A 16,339-nucleotide genomic window follows, 5' to 3' on the forward strand; every position below is an offset into this window, starting at 1 on the left:
ACCGCGTAAGGTGGCAATGAGGCGTGGGTGGGGTGTCGGGGAGGCGTGCGGAATGTTGCGGGAGCCGTGGGCTGGGAGCGGGGGGGGCTGGGGCGATCCTCCCCGCCCATGATTGGCAGCGCGGCGTGTCCCCCCCGCGGCTGGTGCTGCCCCTCGGCCGCCGCGGAACACACGCCCGCACCGCCCGGCCGCTCCTCGGCGCGCCGCTCTCCTCCTGCCGCTCTCGTTTCTTTTAATTTTTTTTCCTCCCTCTTCCCCTCCCATCCTTTGGGCGCTTCCCCGCTCGCCTGCCCGCCCGGCGGGCTGCCTCCGCGGGCGCGCAGCGCGGGGCCATGCCGGCGGGGCCGCCGCTGCTTCGGGGCTCCCTCCTCCTCCTCCTCCTCCTCCTGCTGCACTTCCTCGGCGCCCCGGCCCGCGGAGCCGTCTACACCAACCATTTCTTGGTGGAGCTGCACGGCGGGGGCCAGGCGGAGGCCGAGCGGGTAGCGGCGGAGTACGGCTTCGGCGGGGTGCGGAAGGTAAGCCTAGCCCCCCGCGCAGGGTCGGAGCGCTGCGGTGCCCTTCGCGTCGGGTGTCCTGCCCTGGGGATGCCGGCGGCGCGGTTCTGCCTGCCGCTCACCTGCGGGAAGGGACGTCCCGCTGTCCCCGCGTTAATCCCCGCTTCCCGAGGGGCTCGGGGGACTAGTGGTGCCAAGGGCCATTGCGAGTGCTCCTCGGCATTGGCCCAGCAGGGTGGTTTTCTTGGACTGGAGAGAGAGCCGTGTTTCCCACATGGTAACTCGGTGCCTTTTGACTTACTATGTAAACATCGTGCCATGGGGGAGCTCCCATCCTGCGGGGCTGGGGATGCCGTCCTGGGCTTCCCGAGCGCGACTGCAACTGCTCGGAGTACCTACGGAAAAATGAAAGCCTCATCTCCATGGAGAAGCCTGCACACAATTTAAATGGAAAATTTCATAGGGGTTTTGTCACTCAAGTTTGTGAGGCTGGTAGCTTCTTAATATCCCTATTATTCTCCTTGAAAAATAGGATGACCCTAGGCTGAAGAAGCTGCTTAATATTAAGCATGATGAGCAAACAATGCTTCTCACTAATGAATGTAAGTTGGGAAACTTCAAGTGCCATTGGAGGTTGTTTTCACTGCTGAGGTACTAGGAAATCAAACATAGCCAGAGCGGCAGGTCCCCTCCCGGCTCCTAGAGCATCCAGCTCTGCAAGAAATCTCTCCCATTCAAATAACAATTAGGTCTCTAAATATTTTAGGGTACGGTAAGACTTGTTTTGGAAACAGGGAGAGGCTAATAGAATGCCCTGGTTAATATAACTCCTGGCAGACCTGTTCGGAGGTGTGTGGAAGAAAAGTGGGCTGTGAGTCTTGCTGCTTGCATGTTTGGTCTTTTTTCTTTTCCTGCTGGTTATGCAATGACAGCCTGGTCCTACATCCAAGGAAATGAATGATAATAGCACCCTGAACTTGAATGAGTGACAGGGCTTTAAACCTTGATTTAAAAATAAAAATTAAGAAAGCATATTAAGTGAGACTCCCTCCCTCAGGCTGCCTCGTATCAACTCCAGTGGGAGCTTGTTAGAGAAATGAGGACAAGATCATTGTTGCTGTGACCACAGCTAACTCCTGCTGCTGATAAGATGCTTTTGTTTTAGGCTCACAGCCTTGTCCTGACAGTGACAGAGCTGGGCTGCTGATACATTTGGGAAAGGATTCATTGTGGGGATTAGGTTTTGTTATATGAGGTTTAGGTACAGCATTTTGGTCAACAGTTTTCCTCTTCTAGTTGTTTCCTGATTGTGCTCCCTCCCTCCTATCCTGGGGTTATCTTACTGATAAGGCCTTAGGAGGACAGAAGGGTACTTCCCTGAATAGCTCAATTTCTTAGAACGTTTGATAGATGCTTTCAAATGATCCTGTGATCCAGGTGGGGAAGAGACAGGGAGAGAGAGAGAGGATTTTGCAGGATGGAGAAATGCGTCTTCTGGGCTGTTAGAATCCTCTCTCCTCCACCATGCTTCTCTACAGGATGCTTCAGCCTCATTAGGAGACATACAGCTTCATCATGGAAATCAGCCTTGGAGCTCATCTCAGGAGAGAGCTGGAGGGAAGTCCCTCGGGTGTGCAAGAGGAGAGTCCCTGTTTTCCAGGACACACCATGGTGGGGCTGTTTCCTGTGGACACAGGTGTCTCTAGGATGAAGCCCAGCAGAGCCATGGTGTCATGTGTGTATGTGCTCATGGCATGGAGCAGCAGGTGGCTGCAGTGTGTCCTGTGCTCAGCACATGCTGTCTCAAGGTCTCTGGGTTATACCATCCCTGTCCCTCAAATACTAGTGAGCCTCCCACCCCTCTCCACAGCTGCAAGAACTGTAAGAAAATAACATCCTGCTTTCTGCAAGGTAGTAATTTTAGGGAAAAGGAAAAGTTGGTAGGGTTTGACATTTTGCTGGAAGATAATCCATGAGAGGTTGATAGCAATCTCCATTCTTAACAAGGCTTGGGTGATGATAACTGGCTGCTAATAAAAGCTTATGCCATTTATGCCAGTGGCTCTTCAGTACTGCTGAAGAGTCTTCTCTGTGTTTTGCTATCATCAGGCTTGTCTAGCAGCTTACAGTCTGCAGACTCAGCTTTCATGGCGATAACGGCAGTGCAGAAAGTTGAACGTGGCCATGTGTAGAGAAACACAGAGCTGTTAGTGGCAAACTCTCAGGGGAAAGCACCATGTGTAGATATGCTGTCTAATGAAATATTCAAAAAATACCAGCACCTCCCCCCCAAGTTACACCACAAGGAGAAGTGATCTTTTAGATACTTCAATGACGCGTGCCCTTTGGATAATATATTGAGGTATTTACTGAAAACAAATGTGGTTAACTTTACTCATATTGGAGAAGAGCTATTGTCTGAAAATAAACACCTTTATTTCAGTGCAGGGACTTTCCCATTAGGAACACAAGGGCAGATTCTGCTTTTTTTTTCCCTGTGTGTGAATTTAAGATATGTATGAGAAAGATTTCTTTTATGCCTGTTAGGGTATCACAGGTCTCTTTTAACATGACTTCATGGGAGCTGATTTTTAAATTATGTCTTTTTAGTGCACATGGTATTTTCCCCAATAACAAGCAATCTCTGAGCAAGTGCATATTATGTTTACTTAACAGCAGATTTCTGCAGAAATACATGAGAAAGCATTGCCTTTAAGATTAATGTTAGGAACAGCATGATGTGCTTTCTAATTGATTCTTTGGCCATGCTTCCTACCATCATTCTGAAACCACTACAAGACATCAGGTGGGCTAAATGTGTGCCTTAAATTCAGTGCTTGATGAATTGATTAAGAAGGGCTTGGTGCTTACATAAACAGGTGCTTATGTTTAGGTCTAGGATCCTAACATGAGTCAGTGTCAAAACCACTAGTCAGTTTTTCTTTATCTTCCCTGAATGAATCCTGAATACAGACTTCTTTGTAATGCCGATTGTGCTCTTTGTTATTTTTAATGTTTGCAATTTTTCAATCCATTTATACCTCCCAGAATTGATCCTGTATATTCCTGGTGAAACAGATGCTGTGATATAAAATTTTTTTTTCTTAAAATGGTTAGTTTTACCATCTTTGAGCATTCAGGAATTGTGAGAATGCCTCCCTAATATTGTGAGAACTGCAAAAAGAACAAGTTTTTGGTTTTGTTTGGTGGTTTTTTCCCCCTATTTGTTTTATTTGCCTCCTGGCATGGTTGCCACCAGAATGCATTTCTTAATGCAGGCTGAAAAAAGCTGTTTTCAGACCTTGCCTTGCAATTCTTAATTAATTTCTAACAAGGAGAGTTGGAAGATGCATTTGGAAAGGTCTTCTGTGTGGAGATCAGAGTTGAGGCATCTCTTTCCATTTCATCAACAGCAGTGAGACTGAGACAATCCACAAAATGCCACCATAACTAAAAGATTAAATATTCTGCTTCTAGTAGCATTGAGGTGAAGAGATTTAAACAATTAGCATTCAGTGGCCTCAGATTTTAAAATAAGAACCAAACATTGATTTCAAAACATGGAAAATTTTATGTTTATGTTGCCCAGTGCTGGTCTATTTTTTCCTTGATGTATCACCTGATCCCTTCTCCCTCTAAATCTTGCAAAACTCAGTGTACCTCTCACAGCTGTGACTTCTTTGCTTCCTGTTTTTGCTTAGGAAGCTGCTGATTGAGGACCAAGCTTTGTGGAGCCAACCAGTAATTTCTTGATGAAACATTGGGAGTGTTCAAGTTTTCTTGGTTTCTTTTCTTTGCATTGCATAACTAAAGACTTATCAAAAGCAAAACTTAACAGGTAAAGAAGCTGTATTTCTAGCTGCAGCAGCCCAGCTCCCTGCATCTAGGCTGGGAGCCTGTGGAGTGGGAGTTGATGTAAGGCAGACCAAGAGGCAGAATAATGAGTTTGCAGCCTTGGGAGCTCTTTGCAGGGATTTCTGTCAAGAATCCTGAACATTTCATCCTGGGATGTACACACTAAAACCTTAAAATGCCCTTCTGTGCGGATCAAGCTCTAAATCTGGAAAATAAGGTGTTTGTCTTGCTTCATATTTAAGGAGACAGGCTATGCTTCTGCATGTCCAGGAGTCACTGTGATGGACAGATGGGATTTGGTGCATGTGAAAAAATGCTGTCTGTGGATGTGGGTCTGGATGTGTGTTTTTAGATGTACGTATTTTTGTATGTACATATCTTTCTTGTTTCTTTTCCCCTAATACCTATGCTTGGAGCAAAGAAGAGAAAGGAAAGGCAAATTCTTACCCAGGCTCCTGGCAGACCCTGTACCCATTTGTGCATATATATGATGGTCTGCATATATATGATGGTCTGTACTTCACAGTTAAACATGCTTGTGTTACCTTCATATGTGCTGCTAATGCAAGGACTCGTGCAAGTGTGAATTGTGGCCAGGTAAAGGCAGCATGGAGGGTGCAGGAGTGCTCCAGTGGGGTAACAGATGCTGAAGCAATGAAGCATCCCATGTAAAGAGGAGGCAAAAAGCTCAGGGCTCCCCACATGGGCCAGCTGGAATCCAAGGACTGAAGATCAAGCCTCAGAGTGCAGTGTTTCTGTGCATTAATACGTGTTTAATAATTTATTAGCTTTGTGTTAGATGCTGGTCTAGAGGAAAGGATGTTTGCTTGCAAAAGCATTCCTTTATTGTAGAAGTAGCAAAACCTCTTAGACATGGAGGATACAATGTAATTTTTCTGAGGAACTTGAGAGCTTTAATTTCCTAGATTTCGCTGTTGCAGTTCTGTATTAGCAAGACAAAAAATATGTAAATTTCATGCAAATGCTAATTGAGCAGTACTGAGATTTCAAGAGGCTATCTTGCCATAGCAGCAAATGCTTCAGTTTCCATCCTGATGCGTGTAAATTAGGAGGAAGAAGCATCTGAGTAGCAGGGAAAGTTTGATCCTGCTGTGGGCAGGCACACTGCTGGGTGGTGATGTAGACCTCCCTTTTCCAGAAAAACACATGAAGAATGTAACTGGGTAGATGCAAAGAGAGCAGCTATCTGCATCAGGAGGAAGCCTTGTTGGCTCCTCGCAGGTGGAGTCCAGGTGTGTCACTGGGCACAGTCTGGAAAGGCCTGTTTACTCCATTTACACTGAAGACAAATGTTAGTGGAATTAAATAAGAATTTTCTTGTGCTAGAAGTGAGTTTGCCTTATATACATAAATACTGTATTTCTTTGGAAATGTTGCTTTTTTTTGGTTGAGTTTTTAAATTTTATTTTGTGTTCTGCCTTGAATGTTTAAACAGCTGCAGGAGCAAACACTAGCTGGCTAACTTTGAACAAGCAAAAAAAATCCCTGGTACTTAAATGTAATCAATTATGCCCATGAAAGCTGTAAATTATCAAGAAGATCTGTAAACCACAGGCTCAAGTACATCCCTAACCCAGTTTCTCTAAACCTCCTCCTCTACCAGAGACTCAGACTGTTTGCTGGTGGTGAGTGTTCTGTTTCAGCTATAAAATAATTACCTTGCCAGATTTTACACTTGTTTGAGTATAAAACAAGAAGGTCAGTCTCCACTACTATAGGTCCCTGCTGTAATTATTCCATTACTGTTTTGAATATATAGTGTAGTTTCTTGGCAAAACATGCAGCTTAAACCTTACCTTTACAGATTTTTGTTTTGTTTCCTGAACCACAGTAAACACAGAGGAAACACAGAGGTATGAAATTCCAGCTGTTTATAAAGCTGCCTGCATTTCGAATTTTGTTTATTCCATAGTATTTGTACCCATTTGCAAAATAGAATATGTGGTAGAGACCCAGGACCTGCATCACAAGTGCAGTTCTTTTCTAATTTGCTTTTGTTTTTGATGCTGCAGCCCAACAGGGTATGTGCAATTATTGGCTTTCATTTACATTTCGTTATATTTAGTTTAGCCAGTGTCAAGGAGAAACATATGAGGAAGTGGACAGCATTCCATGAGCACTGTGATCCCAGGACTGAAGATGCTGTACACTAGCCTATCTCCTGCCATCTAGCCCTTAGTGTCTGTCATTCTGGGGCTTCCTTCCTTCCTTCCTTCCTTCCTTCCTTCCTTCCTTCCTTCCTTCCTTCCTTCCTTCCTTCCTTCCTTCCTTCCTTCCTTCCTTCCTTCCTTCCTCCCTCCCTCCCTCCCTCCCTCCCTCCCTCCCTCCCTCGACTTTCAGGCTATTCCTCGGCTGCACAGCATACAGATATATGAATCCCCTCTGTGTGTTTGACCTTTGGGATCCCATATGCTGTGCCTCTGTCTGTGGTCCTACTTAAATCTCTCACTCCTCTAGGTAGGCTTTTCAGCTGCTGCAAGCAGTCTGAGAGTCATTACTGGGAGGCAATATGGACATATTGCTGTTAACATACCCAGAACTGAATTTGCCCCTCAACCTTAGGCTGCAGAGCTGTGGAGTGAAAGGATAACTCTTTATGCAAGAGTACCCTGCCTTGAAGATTTGGGTTTTTGCATCAGGCCAGATGGACAGATCCCCTTGTCATACCTAACCAGACCCAGATGGTTTAGGTTACTGCAAGTGAGGGAGGGCAATTTGTTTCTGGTTTGGGAGTTCAAATCCAAATTTAAGTTCTAGACCAAACGAAATTATTGATTCTCTGCCAGCTTGAAATGCTTCCTTCTGAGATCCTGTGGCATCCTTGGCATTTGTTTATTAGCAGGCAAATGGTCCCAGAGATTGAGTCTGCTGCTTGGCTCCTTCAGAAAAGGGCAGAGGTGTTTAAATTTGTGTTATCTCTTTGGAAAGCCAACTGTTGTGTGAAGGTGAAAGATAGCCTTGTATTCTTTTCTCAAAACATGACAGGTGACAAGATATAAGACCCTGCCAACTCTTAGGAAATCTTTTACTGCTGTAACTATGCTGGTGTGGGTAAAGTGGGGAAACAAACCCCATTGCAGTGCTGTTGCTGTCAGTGTAGGAGTACTGACATATTTAACTCATTCCAAGTCATATTTAACTCATTCCAGAATGGTATTAGCAGAAATTTAATTTCAGGTGGAGCTTTTAGCAGTAAGACCATGTTGATTTCAAAAAACAAACAAAACCAACCAAATGCAACAACAACAAAAAAGATCTTTCAGACTTCCTGGAATAGTTATGCTGGTAATACTTTACAGTGCAGCTAAATAGGAGTTTGCATGTGACCCTTAACCTCATCCATCTATGGAATTGTTCCATTAAAATTAATACATGCAACTCAAGTTTCAAATCCTTCTAATAAAGCAGTTGCAAAGTAGTTGCGGAAACATAGGTAGAATTTATTTGGTAGATCGTTTCCATTAGTAAGTTCTGAGAAATGTCCATGCTCATGCAAAATTCTGTGATCTGGAAGTCAAGCCAAAATGTTAAAATGAATGATTAATTCTGCCAGTTCTTATTAAAATATTGTAGCTGGGAAATCCTTCTGTGCAATTCCAGTTGACAGTATGGGTGGGTAGTTTCTGTGTGAGCAGTAGTAGTAAATTCAGTGCTGTTAATATATGTAAAATTTACCTTTGTCCTGCAATGTTATTGCAATCATCAGAAACTCCTTTTTATTTTTTTCTTCCAACTTTTTCAGATAATTAAATGGGTCAGTTCTCTACAGGATGCTGCTGCATGGTGGCTATAAATATTGCAGTGAGCAGCCCAGCATTCCATCCATCCATGGCCTCTGGTAGGAGGAAGCTGAACTGCTCGACTATTTGTCAAAGACCAGTCTGGTGTGTTGCTCTTGTAAATCAAGGCGAGCTTTGCATTTAACTCTCATGAGTTCACTGAAAAAGCAAACCCTATGCTACTGAAATGGAGATTTAATTTCAGCTCAGCACGCTCAGCCTGTGCTTTGGGACAGAAAGCAGTGTCCCAGAGAGAGCTGAATTCTGTGTGTACTGTGTGAAATTGAGTGGTCATGACATGCATTTTATCATGCTGTATGAAATACAATTTGGTTATGGATTTATGACAGTAGCTCAACAGTGTAACTCAGCTGAATGCTGGCTGTGTTCAGCAAGTAGCAGGAGCTTGGACTTAAAAAAGAAATTATGAGCTTGGCCACTCTCTCCATTTATACACTGGGATGATAAGCAAATTAATTGGGTAGCAACAGCTCTTTCACAGGGAATGAACTGGGATGTTGTCATGTATTACCTACCTTCTCAAACCAAACTTCTGTGCAAATGTTATATTCTTAACTACTTGGTCTGCAGAAAGCAAATGGAAATAGTGACCTCAGTGTTTACATCAAACCAGTTGGCAAATGTGTCCCAGATACTCCTGACTGAACTAGATTATTTGCTTACCTGATAAATAGGGTGGTAATATGTCAGAGCTGCTTTTTCCAAAAAACCAATCTGTGAAAACAACAGCAAATATAGATTTAAATATTATTATTAGGTAGAGAAATTTGCACTATTTCAGATGATTTTTGGATACTAAACTAGAGCCAAAGAGGTAAATCTCTTCCTTGTATGGGTAGTAAAAGAGGTGGAATATAGCCTCCCCTTTCCTGATGACAGAGGATCCTTCTTTCTGCCTACTTATTCTTTATGAAAAGCCAGTGAGACGGAGGAGTGTGATTCTGAAATCTGCTCTGTGGGTGAGTACTCTCTGTCACCTGCTGTGCAACACCAAGTGCAGCAAAAGCTTCTTTTTAAGGCTTTTAGCTGCAGCCAAGATATGGTGAATTAGCTATAACCATGACTGTTGGATTCCCATCAGTCCCATGGGGACCTCATGCTTCCCTGTATCAATTAATTTTAGAACTGTGTTTCAACTGAATTTAACTATTTAGAAGTTACCCTGAGCCAGATGTAAAGTGGAACTGTCAGTTCAGAATTTGTGTGAAGTAGTATCAAAAATCAGAGCTGGAACACATTTCCAAATTTGGAAGAATTGGCTGCTAACATTGAGGGAATGATAGTCGTGGATTGCGACATCATCATCTTGGCAGCATTTCCATCTTTTAATTTTTAAATTACCATTTAAACCCCCAAACTTCACAGGCAAATGTACTTTTCATCTCTTAACTATAAAACCATTCAATGTCTCCTACAATTAAGATATAGTTCAGAATAAAACTTGGTCAGAATAGCGAGTGGATTTTTTCTCTTTCTTTTGATGGAGATTAAAACACTCTATGATTCTGTAAAATCCCTTTTTTCCACTTCTGACTGAACATATATTATTCATGTTAAATATATTATACCTTGGTAGAGAAACCAGTATTTCAGGCTCTAAGGGCTGAAATGCTGAGTGATTAAGTAAAACCTTGCATTTTCCTTGCTTGACTAATGTAATAAGAACAAGATAACATATAAGCACATGCTGGACTGAAAACAATTTCTGCCAGCAATAAGCTTCCATCATTTATTAATTGGAGGTAAAAGACTTATTTCACAGCTGCCTGGAAGGTCAGTGAGGGAGGTCCTAAGAGGAAGGGGAAGAGGTGGTGCTGCTGTTTGCTTTCCTTTCTCGTCATTATTGCTGGGTTTGAGCCATGCTTTTTGTTCTGTCTGCTGCAGAGCTCTTGACCCTGCTCAGAGCAGTTACTGCTTGTTGTGAAGTGACCATTGTGCTCTTGTGTACAGGAGCCAACAGGAGCTCTCTCCAGGTCATGGTGGCATAAGTAAAGGATTTGCCTCTGACCTGATGCTGTAATAGTGGGGATTAATATCTGTGACTTGCTCCAAACAGAATCAAGAAACTTTACAACAATGAGGAAAACAGCAGTGTCCTGAAATGTTCTCTTCATCTTGGCTCTGCTGAAAATGTTTTCCTTAAAGCTTCCTTCCCTTGCTCTTCTAAAGCATACTACCTTCTGTTAAAAGAAGGAAAGAAAAAAAAAACCAAAACAGTGTGACCCTCCTGTACTTTAATGTCACAGTTTTGTTTCTAGTTGTTACCCATCAGCTTCTCTCCCATAAAGCACATATTTTTCTCCAGGAACTGACTCCTTCCCTGACAACTGGAAGGCTTGTTCAGCGTGGTGTAACAACAGAAACTTCCCTGTGAAGCACTTTCTGTCTATCAGCTCTTGCTTGGCAGCCCAGCATTAAACAGGCATGGAGTAAAGGTTTTGAATTACAAGAGAGGTCAGATCTTCTTTAAGTGTCGGTAAGGGCTAGCATTTTTGCATTAGAGTAATTCACATCTTCTGTGCCTTCTTGAGTAGCTCTTGTCAATAACCAACTAATTTTTCTCTGAGTTGCTCTTGTAGCTCTACTTCATTAGAGGTTGAGTTCCTGACTCTGCTTTTAGATGCTGCCTGAGCTGAGCACTTGCACGCATTTCTATGTAGCTGCTTTGTTATGTGAATGTACATTTAAAAATAATGCTGAAGTGCCTTCCTGAAATTCAGAATCTCAGTATTTAGCAACGTCTTGCTCCTTCTTCGTCTCTGAGGGATAGGTACCAGTAATTTGTGTCTGGGACACATTGCACCTTAATGTTGTTATTAAAATAGCAAACTTTAGCTTAGGTCTTTTATCTCTGTGTTTCTGGAGCTGATGTGACACCAGGCTCCTGTGTGGCAATAGTAGTCAACCTGTTTGGTTACATGCTTAAAAGAAGAGCTGGGTTGTAAATCAGGAGTGAGGCAAAGTAGCCTATTGTAAGCAGTGCTAATTGCTGTCAGCAGTATTGATCCAGCTTGGAAGCATACCATGGTCATTTAAATTTGCAGACTCTAACTGAATCCAAATGTTTCTTGTGAGTTTTCCCTAAGGAAGTTATACTGATAGGAAGAACAGGTTTCCATCTTATATAGTTTAAATATATTATAACATTTAACAAGTATTTATTGCTAAAGAGGTACCTGATTGCTCACAGATGTATTACATGGGTAGATATACCCATTAATATATGTTTGTCATGGCACTTAGCATTTTACAGTTAAGAGTTTTATATCACAGTCCAGAGTTCTGGGCAAACATTAATTAAATGAGTCCTATCAATAAATAAAATAACTAAACTAGTACTAACAAGAGTACTAGTGCCATTTTACATGGGAGGCAAGTGAAACAAGAATATTACAGCTCTAGTTGCCCAAGATTCTCCTATATTAATATCTTCTGGAATTTAGTGCTGGCTATATCCTACATCAGAGTTGCTACCATGTGAAGCAAGAGCAGAGAGGGAAATATCAAAAGAAATGGTCGTGGGTTGAGTGGTCTTAGAGAGAAGGTTGGTTGAGGTGTGAAAACTTTTACAGAATATTGTAATCATGAGAGATGTTTTGAAAACATAGCAGAACATTGAAGGAGTGACAGGATACTGTGAGGAGCTCCGTTGCTCCCAGCAGGAGACAGAGACTTACAGCCAAAGTTTTATTCACCATTGGTAATAAAATGTAGAACTAGCAAAGCCACTGTTGGATTGCCATCCTTTTCCTCTCTTTGTTCTTACAGCACTGACTGCCTCAGGCTAAATGAATTATGGTTAATTAGCTGGGTCAAGTACTGACAGACTGTCTCTAAAAGAATGTCTGGAGTCTGATTTCTGTTTGTCTTTTTTTCTTGTTTTTGTTTGTTTAGGTTTTTTGTTTGTTTGTTTGTTTTGAGGGGTGGAGGTGTTTTGGTTTAACAGGATGGTAAAATTCTCCCAATTTGTGGAAAAAACCATTTTGTGCTACACATACCTGCTTTAAGAAAATTTAATTGATTCACCTTCTGATGGAATCATATTTACTTAATTATTCTAAATGATGTGTATGTTTATCTGTTGTCTGTGTGATTTTTATGGAGCTACATAGCTGAATGACTGGAGGGGCTTTCTCCTTTTCCCAGTGGTCATTTGTTGCTACTAAAATGACAACACAGTTGGTAGATTCTCCCAGTGACTTTTCTGGTGCTGAGCTCCAGATTTTTTTCTCGTGCCCAGGGCTTGACTGAGGTGCTCTTCTTGCACACACACACAGAACATTTATATGAGAGGACATAATGATGATTGCTTAGCCTTCACTTCAGCCTGTCAGCCAAACAATAATAATTGCCTACTCCAGATAATGACAATCTGAATTAACCCAGACAGTCCAATTTGAGGGCTAGTGCATAAGCAACAACATTCTCCTCAAAGTCTGGGAAGTATCCTGCATTCCACAGGGCATGTGGTAGAATTGATAATGGTATTTACAGTTACTGAGGAGTAACTCTAAATGGATAAAACTCTAAACTGCACAGATCTGTTCCCATAAACTGGAATAACTGTTTTAAAAGCTTCAACACTGATAAAACTATCAGCAAATCCACAGTCTTGTCACTGATGACTTATATGATTTTATGTACTTGCAGGATGGAGCTCTTCAGTGACAAACTTAACTGTGATAGATACAGTAAAATCACCTGTGTGATTCATTCAGTTGCAGATCAAAATCCAAATATCACCAACTTGTAACCAAACCAATGGAGTAGTGTTTTGTAAGTGCTTGGAAGCACTTGGGTGTAGTAATGTAACAGCAAAACTGATGGGAAAATGAGAATAGCCATTGAACATCAGAATTGATCTAGCTGAACACAAGCAGCAGTGCTTCTCTTACAGACTTTGGAGTGAAAGAGCTCCTGGAGCTCAGCTCTGCTTGTATTTTAACATGGCCACCTCAGATGAGTGAGATGAATCATGCTTTGATAGTGCCTCTTTTTCTTTTGCCATGAATTGTATAGGGCATTCAGCTGAATTCCACATGGGCAGATTGGACATGTAATCGTGATAGCAGTCCACAGCCTGTTCAGTTTCTGTCATTTACTTCCAGCTATTTATTGAACACCTCATGTCCAGCTATTGAGAAGACTGTTTAAAGTTTTTCTTGCTGCATGCAAGAGGGACTAGGCAAAAGGCTTTGTTTTATCCCGTTGGATAAAGTAAAATCCAAAGGCATATATTCTGCAAAGCCTTTGGATATCACTTTTGACTTCATACTGTTTCTGGAGGAAAAGATATTTTGCTGTGGCTTTGAAGAAACCTTTCAGAAACCAGTGGAAACTACTTCTGCTGGTTTGAGAAAGATGTAACAGAACTTTTAAAGCAGGATTCCTGTATTCTTACATGGTAACCAATATTCTAAACAATAACAGGTGCCTTGTTATCATGTGTGTTACAATATTTCGGTTGACTTCTGTATGTCTTTACTTAGTCTTGAACCCTTTCTTACTACCACCACCTGTTGCTGATTCATTTCAGAGATGGTTGGATATTTATATGAAACAGCTGGAAACATATGAAAATGTCCAAGTCAGGCATTTATGAATTCATTTATGAGAGAATGTTTCACTCTGTGTTAATGAGTTGATTTCACAAGGACGATCTGATGGTGTTTTAATAAGAAATGTAGCTTTTGGGAGTGTTGAAGCTATGGCTGTAACACCTCCACCTGCCAGATTTGCCAAGAGAGGCAGATCAGGCTTTGGTGGAGGCAGCTGAATAAGACATGGGTACAATGAGAACTGAGCCAGCAAGGCTAAATCATTGCACTCAGACCTGGGCCTGACTGTGCCAGTCTTTGGGGCTGCCTGGAGCTTGTGCTGAACCCTGCCTCCACCTGAGATCCTTATTTTGAGCCTTCAGATTACTTACAGCCCACTAATGAGAAAGTGTGAAATCCTTGCCTGGGGCCGTGGGGACACAGTGGGCTGGATTTCGTGTTGGGTGATCTCTGGCAGCTTTAGTCCCCTGTGCTATTTCACATTTCTCTCCCAACGTTTGAATTAATCCTTTCTTGTTCCTGCTTTGTTCTGTGTTATTTCGGTGCCTGAGGCTGCCTGTGTTTCTAGCTGGCTCTTCTCTTCCATGGCCCTCGTCACTAAAGTGAGTGAATGCTTTTGACTTCAGACTTGGCTTCCATCTGTGTATTTAAAAGTAAAACGATTTCTAATGCTAATTGGGGTGAGGGAGAATGAGAGAAAGAGAGTTTAAAAATTTAAATTGCATATTTATAAGCTTCCTCAGTGCATTCGGTGAAACTGGGATGAAAAGGTTTCTGAAAGGTTTCTAATAGGTTTCTAATTTCTGCTGCGAGGCACTTTGTTGTGCTTCACTTATAATGGTGACTGAAGGGCTGAGGCCTGTAAAATATACATTTATTTGTACCAGGTTTAGGTCATATCTTCTGTCAGTGTAAATACTGAGCAGTAATGGGTTGAAAGAGCTTACCTGTGCTGATTTATGGCTCCTTTCAAAGCCAGCACTGATGCTTGGGCAGTGCTTGGACTCTTGGGAGAGATCTTTTGTGTTATACTTTAAAAAAAAAACAACTTATTTTTTAATTCTTATTTGGGGATGGGTATAATTTTTTTCCTTTAGCACCAGTGTTTGTTTGAACCCTTACATCCATGTCCACATACTCCTCCTAAGGCAGGCAAGGAGCCCTGGGGAGGGTCTTTTTCAGCCTGGCTGAATGAGGGTTTTCCATGAATCCCGTTCAGTGACAGATCCATTCCTGCTGATTTAGTGACCAAAGAAAGTAACCCTGTGGTAACTTGCTATAAGTCGCCCTTTGCCTGTATTTATAAATTATTTTGCTCAAAAGAAATTTGTTGCAAACTGTTGTCCCCATTAGTAACTTGGGAGAGGAACCTTAACAAAAGATTCAAGTAAACTGGTTTTAGAATATTGCACTGGTGGGGAGAAATCATTAGAAATGATGCACAAAAGCCAACAGTGTCCTGTAGGGATTCTGCATTATGTGAAACAGTGTGAAAGGCAGTATGGGAAGGCTGGGCAGAGATAATTCCTATTAAAACAAGAGGGGGTAATCCAGGTTGTTCGTAAGCTTTTTGTGGGCATTATAATGTATGTAGATAGAGCTCTGCAGTGAGTCAGTAAAATGTAATGTTAGAGATAAGGAGCCAATAAAATTTTATGTTAAAGGTAAGCCTTGGAAACAATGTTCATCCTTACTTTTGTATTGTATTTGTCACCTCTTAAAACTAGTGACAGTCTGTGAATGCTGGACCTCTCTGAGAGCCAGGTTAAGTACTGATGCCACTGGCAGCTTTATTAGCCTTGGGTATTTTCTTAAGAATTTATTGCTCCTTCATAATATCTTTGCTAGATGGGCTTTTCTGGTCAGGAGATGCTGATGCTTGTTTTCAATGTTAGCTCTGTCCAAGGTGGCCTCAGTTGCTGCAGTTTTAGAATGAGGAACTCTATCTGATTTTAGTCTTTCTGTGGCTTTTCTTTAAACTTCTGCACTGCTTTGCAGCTGATACTGATTTCCTTTGCTTTGTGGAAGTCAGAACTGCTTGTGGTGTCACTGTGTATATTGTTCAAGGCAAGACCAAGAAAGAAGGGCAGTTTGATTTTCTCTGTCAAGTAGACAAGATTGGATCAGAGCCATCAGCTCTGAGGGAGCCATGTGTGCTGCCCATCTTGGATCAGGTGTCTCTGAGGAGAAGGCAACTTTATACCTGATTTTTCCTTCTTAGAGCAGTTGAGGGCTCAGCAGTGCACTGTCTTTTCTCTCCCTTTCAGTACCAGGGAATGGCCTCTCTCAGGAGCAATGCCTGAGCCTGGCAGGGGAGAATTGTAGCTGCCTGTTCACAGCCCTTCTTCCCAGCAGTGGCATCTAGGGCAGCACAGTCACTCCCTTTTCTTGCTGGGGAACCACTGTCATATGTAAGGATGAGAGTGCAGGAAGGTTGAGAACCATGAATTGAACTTACTTGTGTTTATTTCAATAATAATTACACCTCAGCTTCTGTGGTTGAGCAGTAGCCTGAGAACAGCTAAGATTCCTCAGACGTATTGGTGCTAAAACTGTGCACAGTATGAAACTTTTCCTGCTTCTTTCTATACCAAATGGTACATCCTAG

At 42.3% G+C, this 16,339-nt stretch overlaps 1 protein-coding gene across 1 annotated transcript in view; it reads left to right on the forward strand.

Annotated features, from left to right (window-relative positions):
- The first annotated feature begins 25 nt into the window (after positions 1-25).
- Positions 26-16,339, forward strand: part of PCSK2 (proprotein convertase subtilisin/kexin type 2) — a 100,470-nt gene continuing 84,156 nt past the window's right edge. Inside the window, exon 1 of the mRNA XM_085054270.1 lies at positions 26-518. Within this exon, the coding sequence (XP_084910396.1) occupies positions 333-518 (186 nt within the window). The 5' untranslated portion in view covers positions 26-332. The remainder of the gene's footprint in view (positions 519-16,339) is intronic.

This window comes from Lichenostomus cassidix, chromosome 3, assembly GCF_008360975.1.
Source record: "Lichenostomus cassidix isolate B80296 chromosome 3, HeHo_3.0, whole genome shotgun sequence".
Taxonomy (NCBI): Eukaryota; Metazoa; Chordata; class Aves; order Passeriformes; family Meliphagidae; genus Lichenostomus; species Lichenostomus cassidix.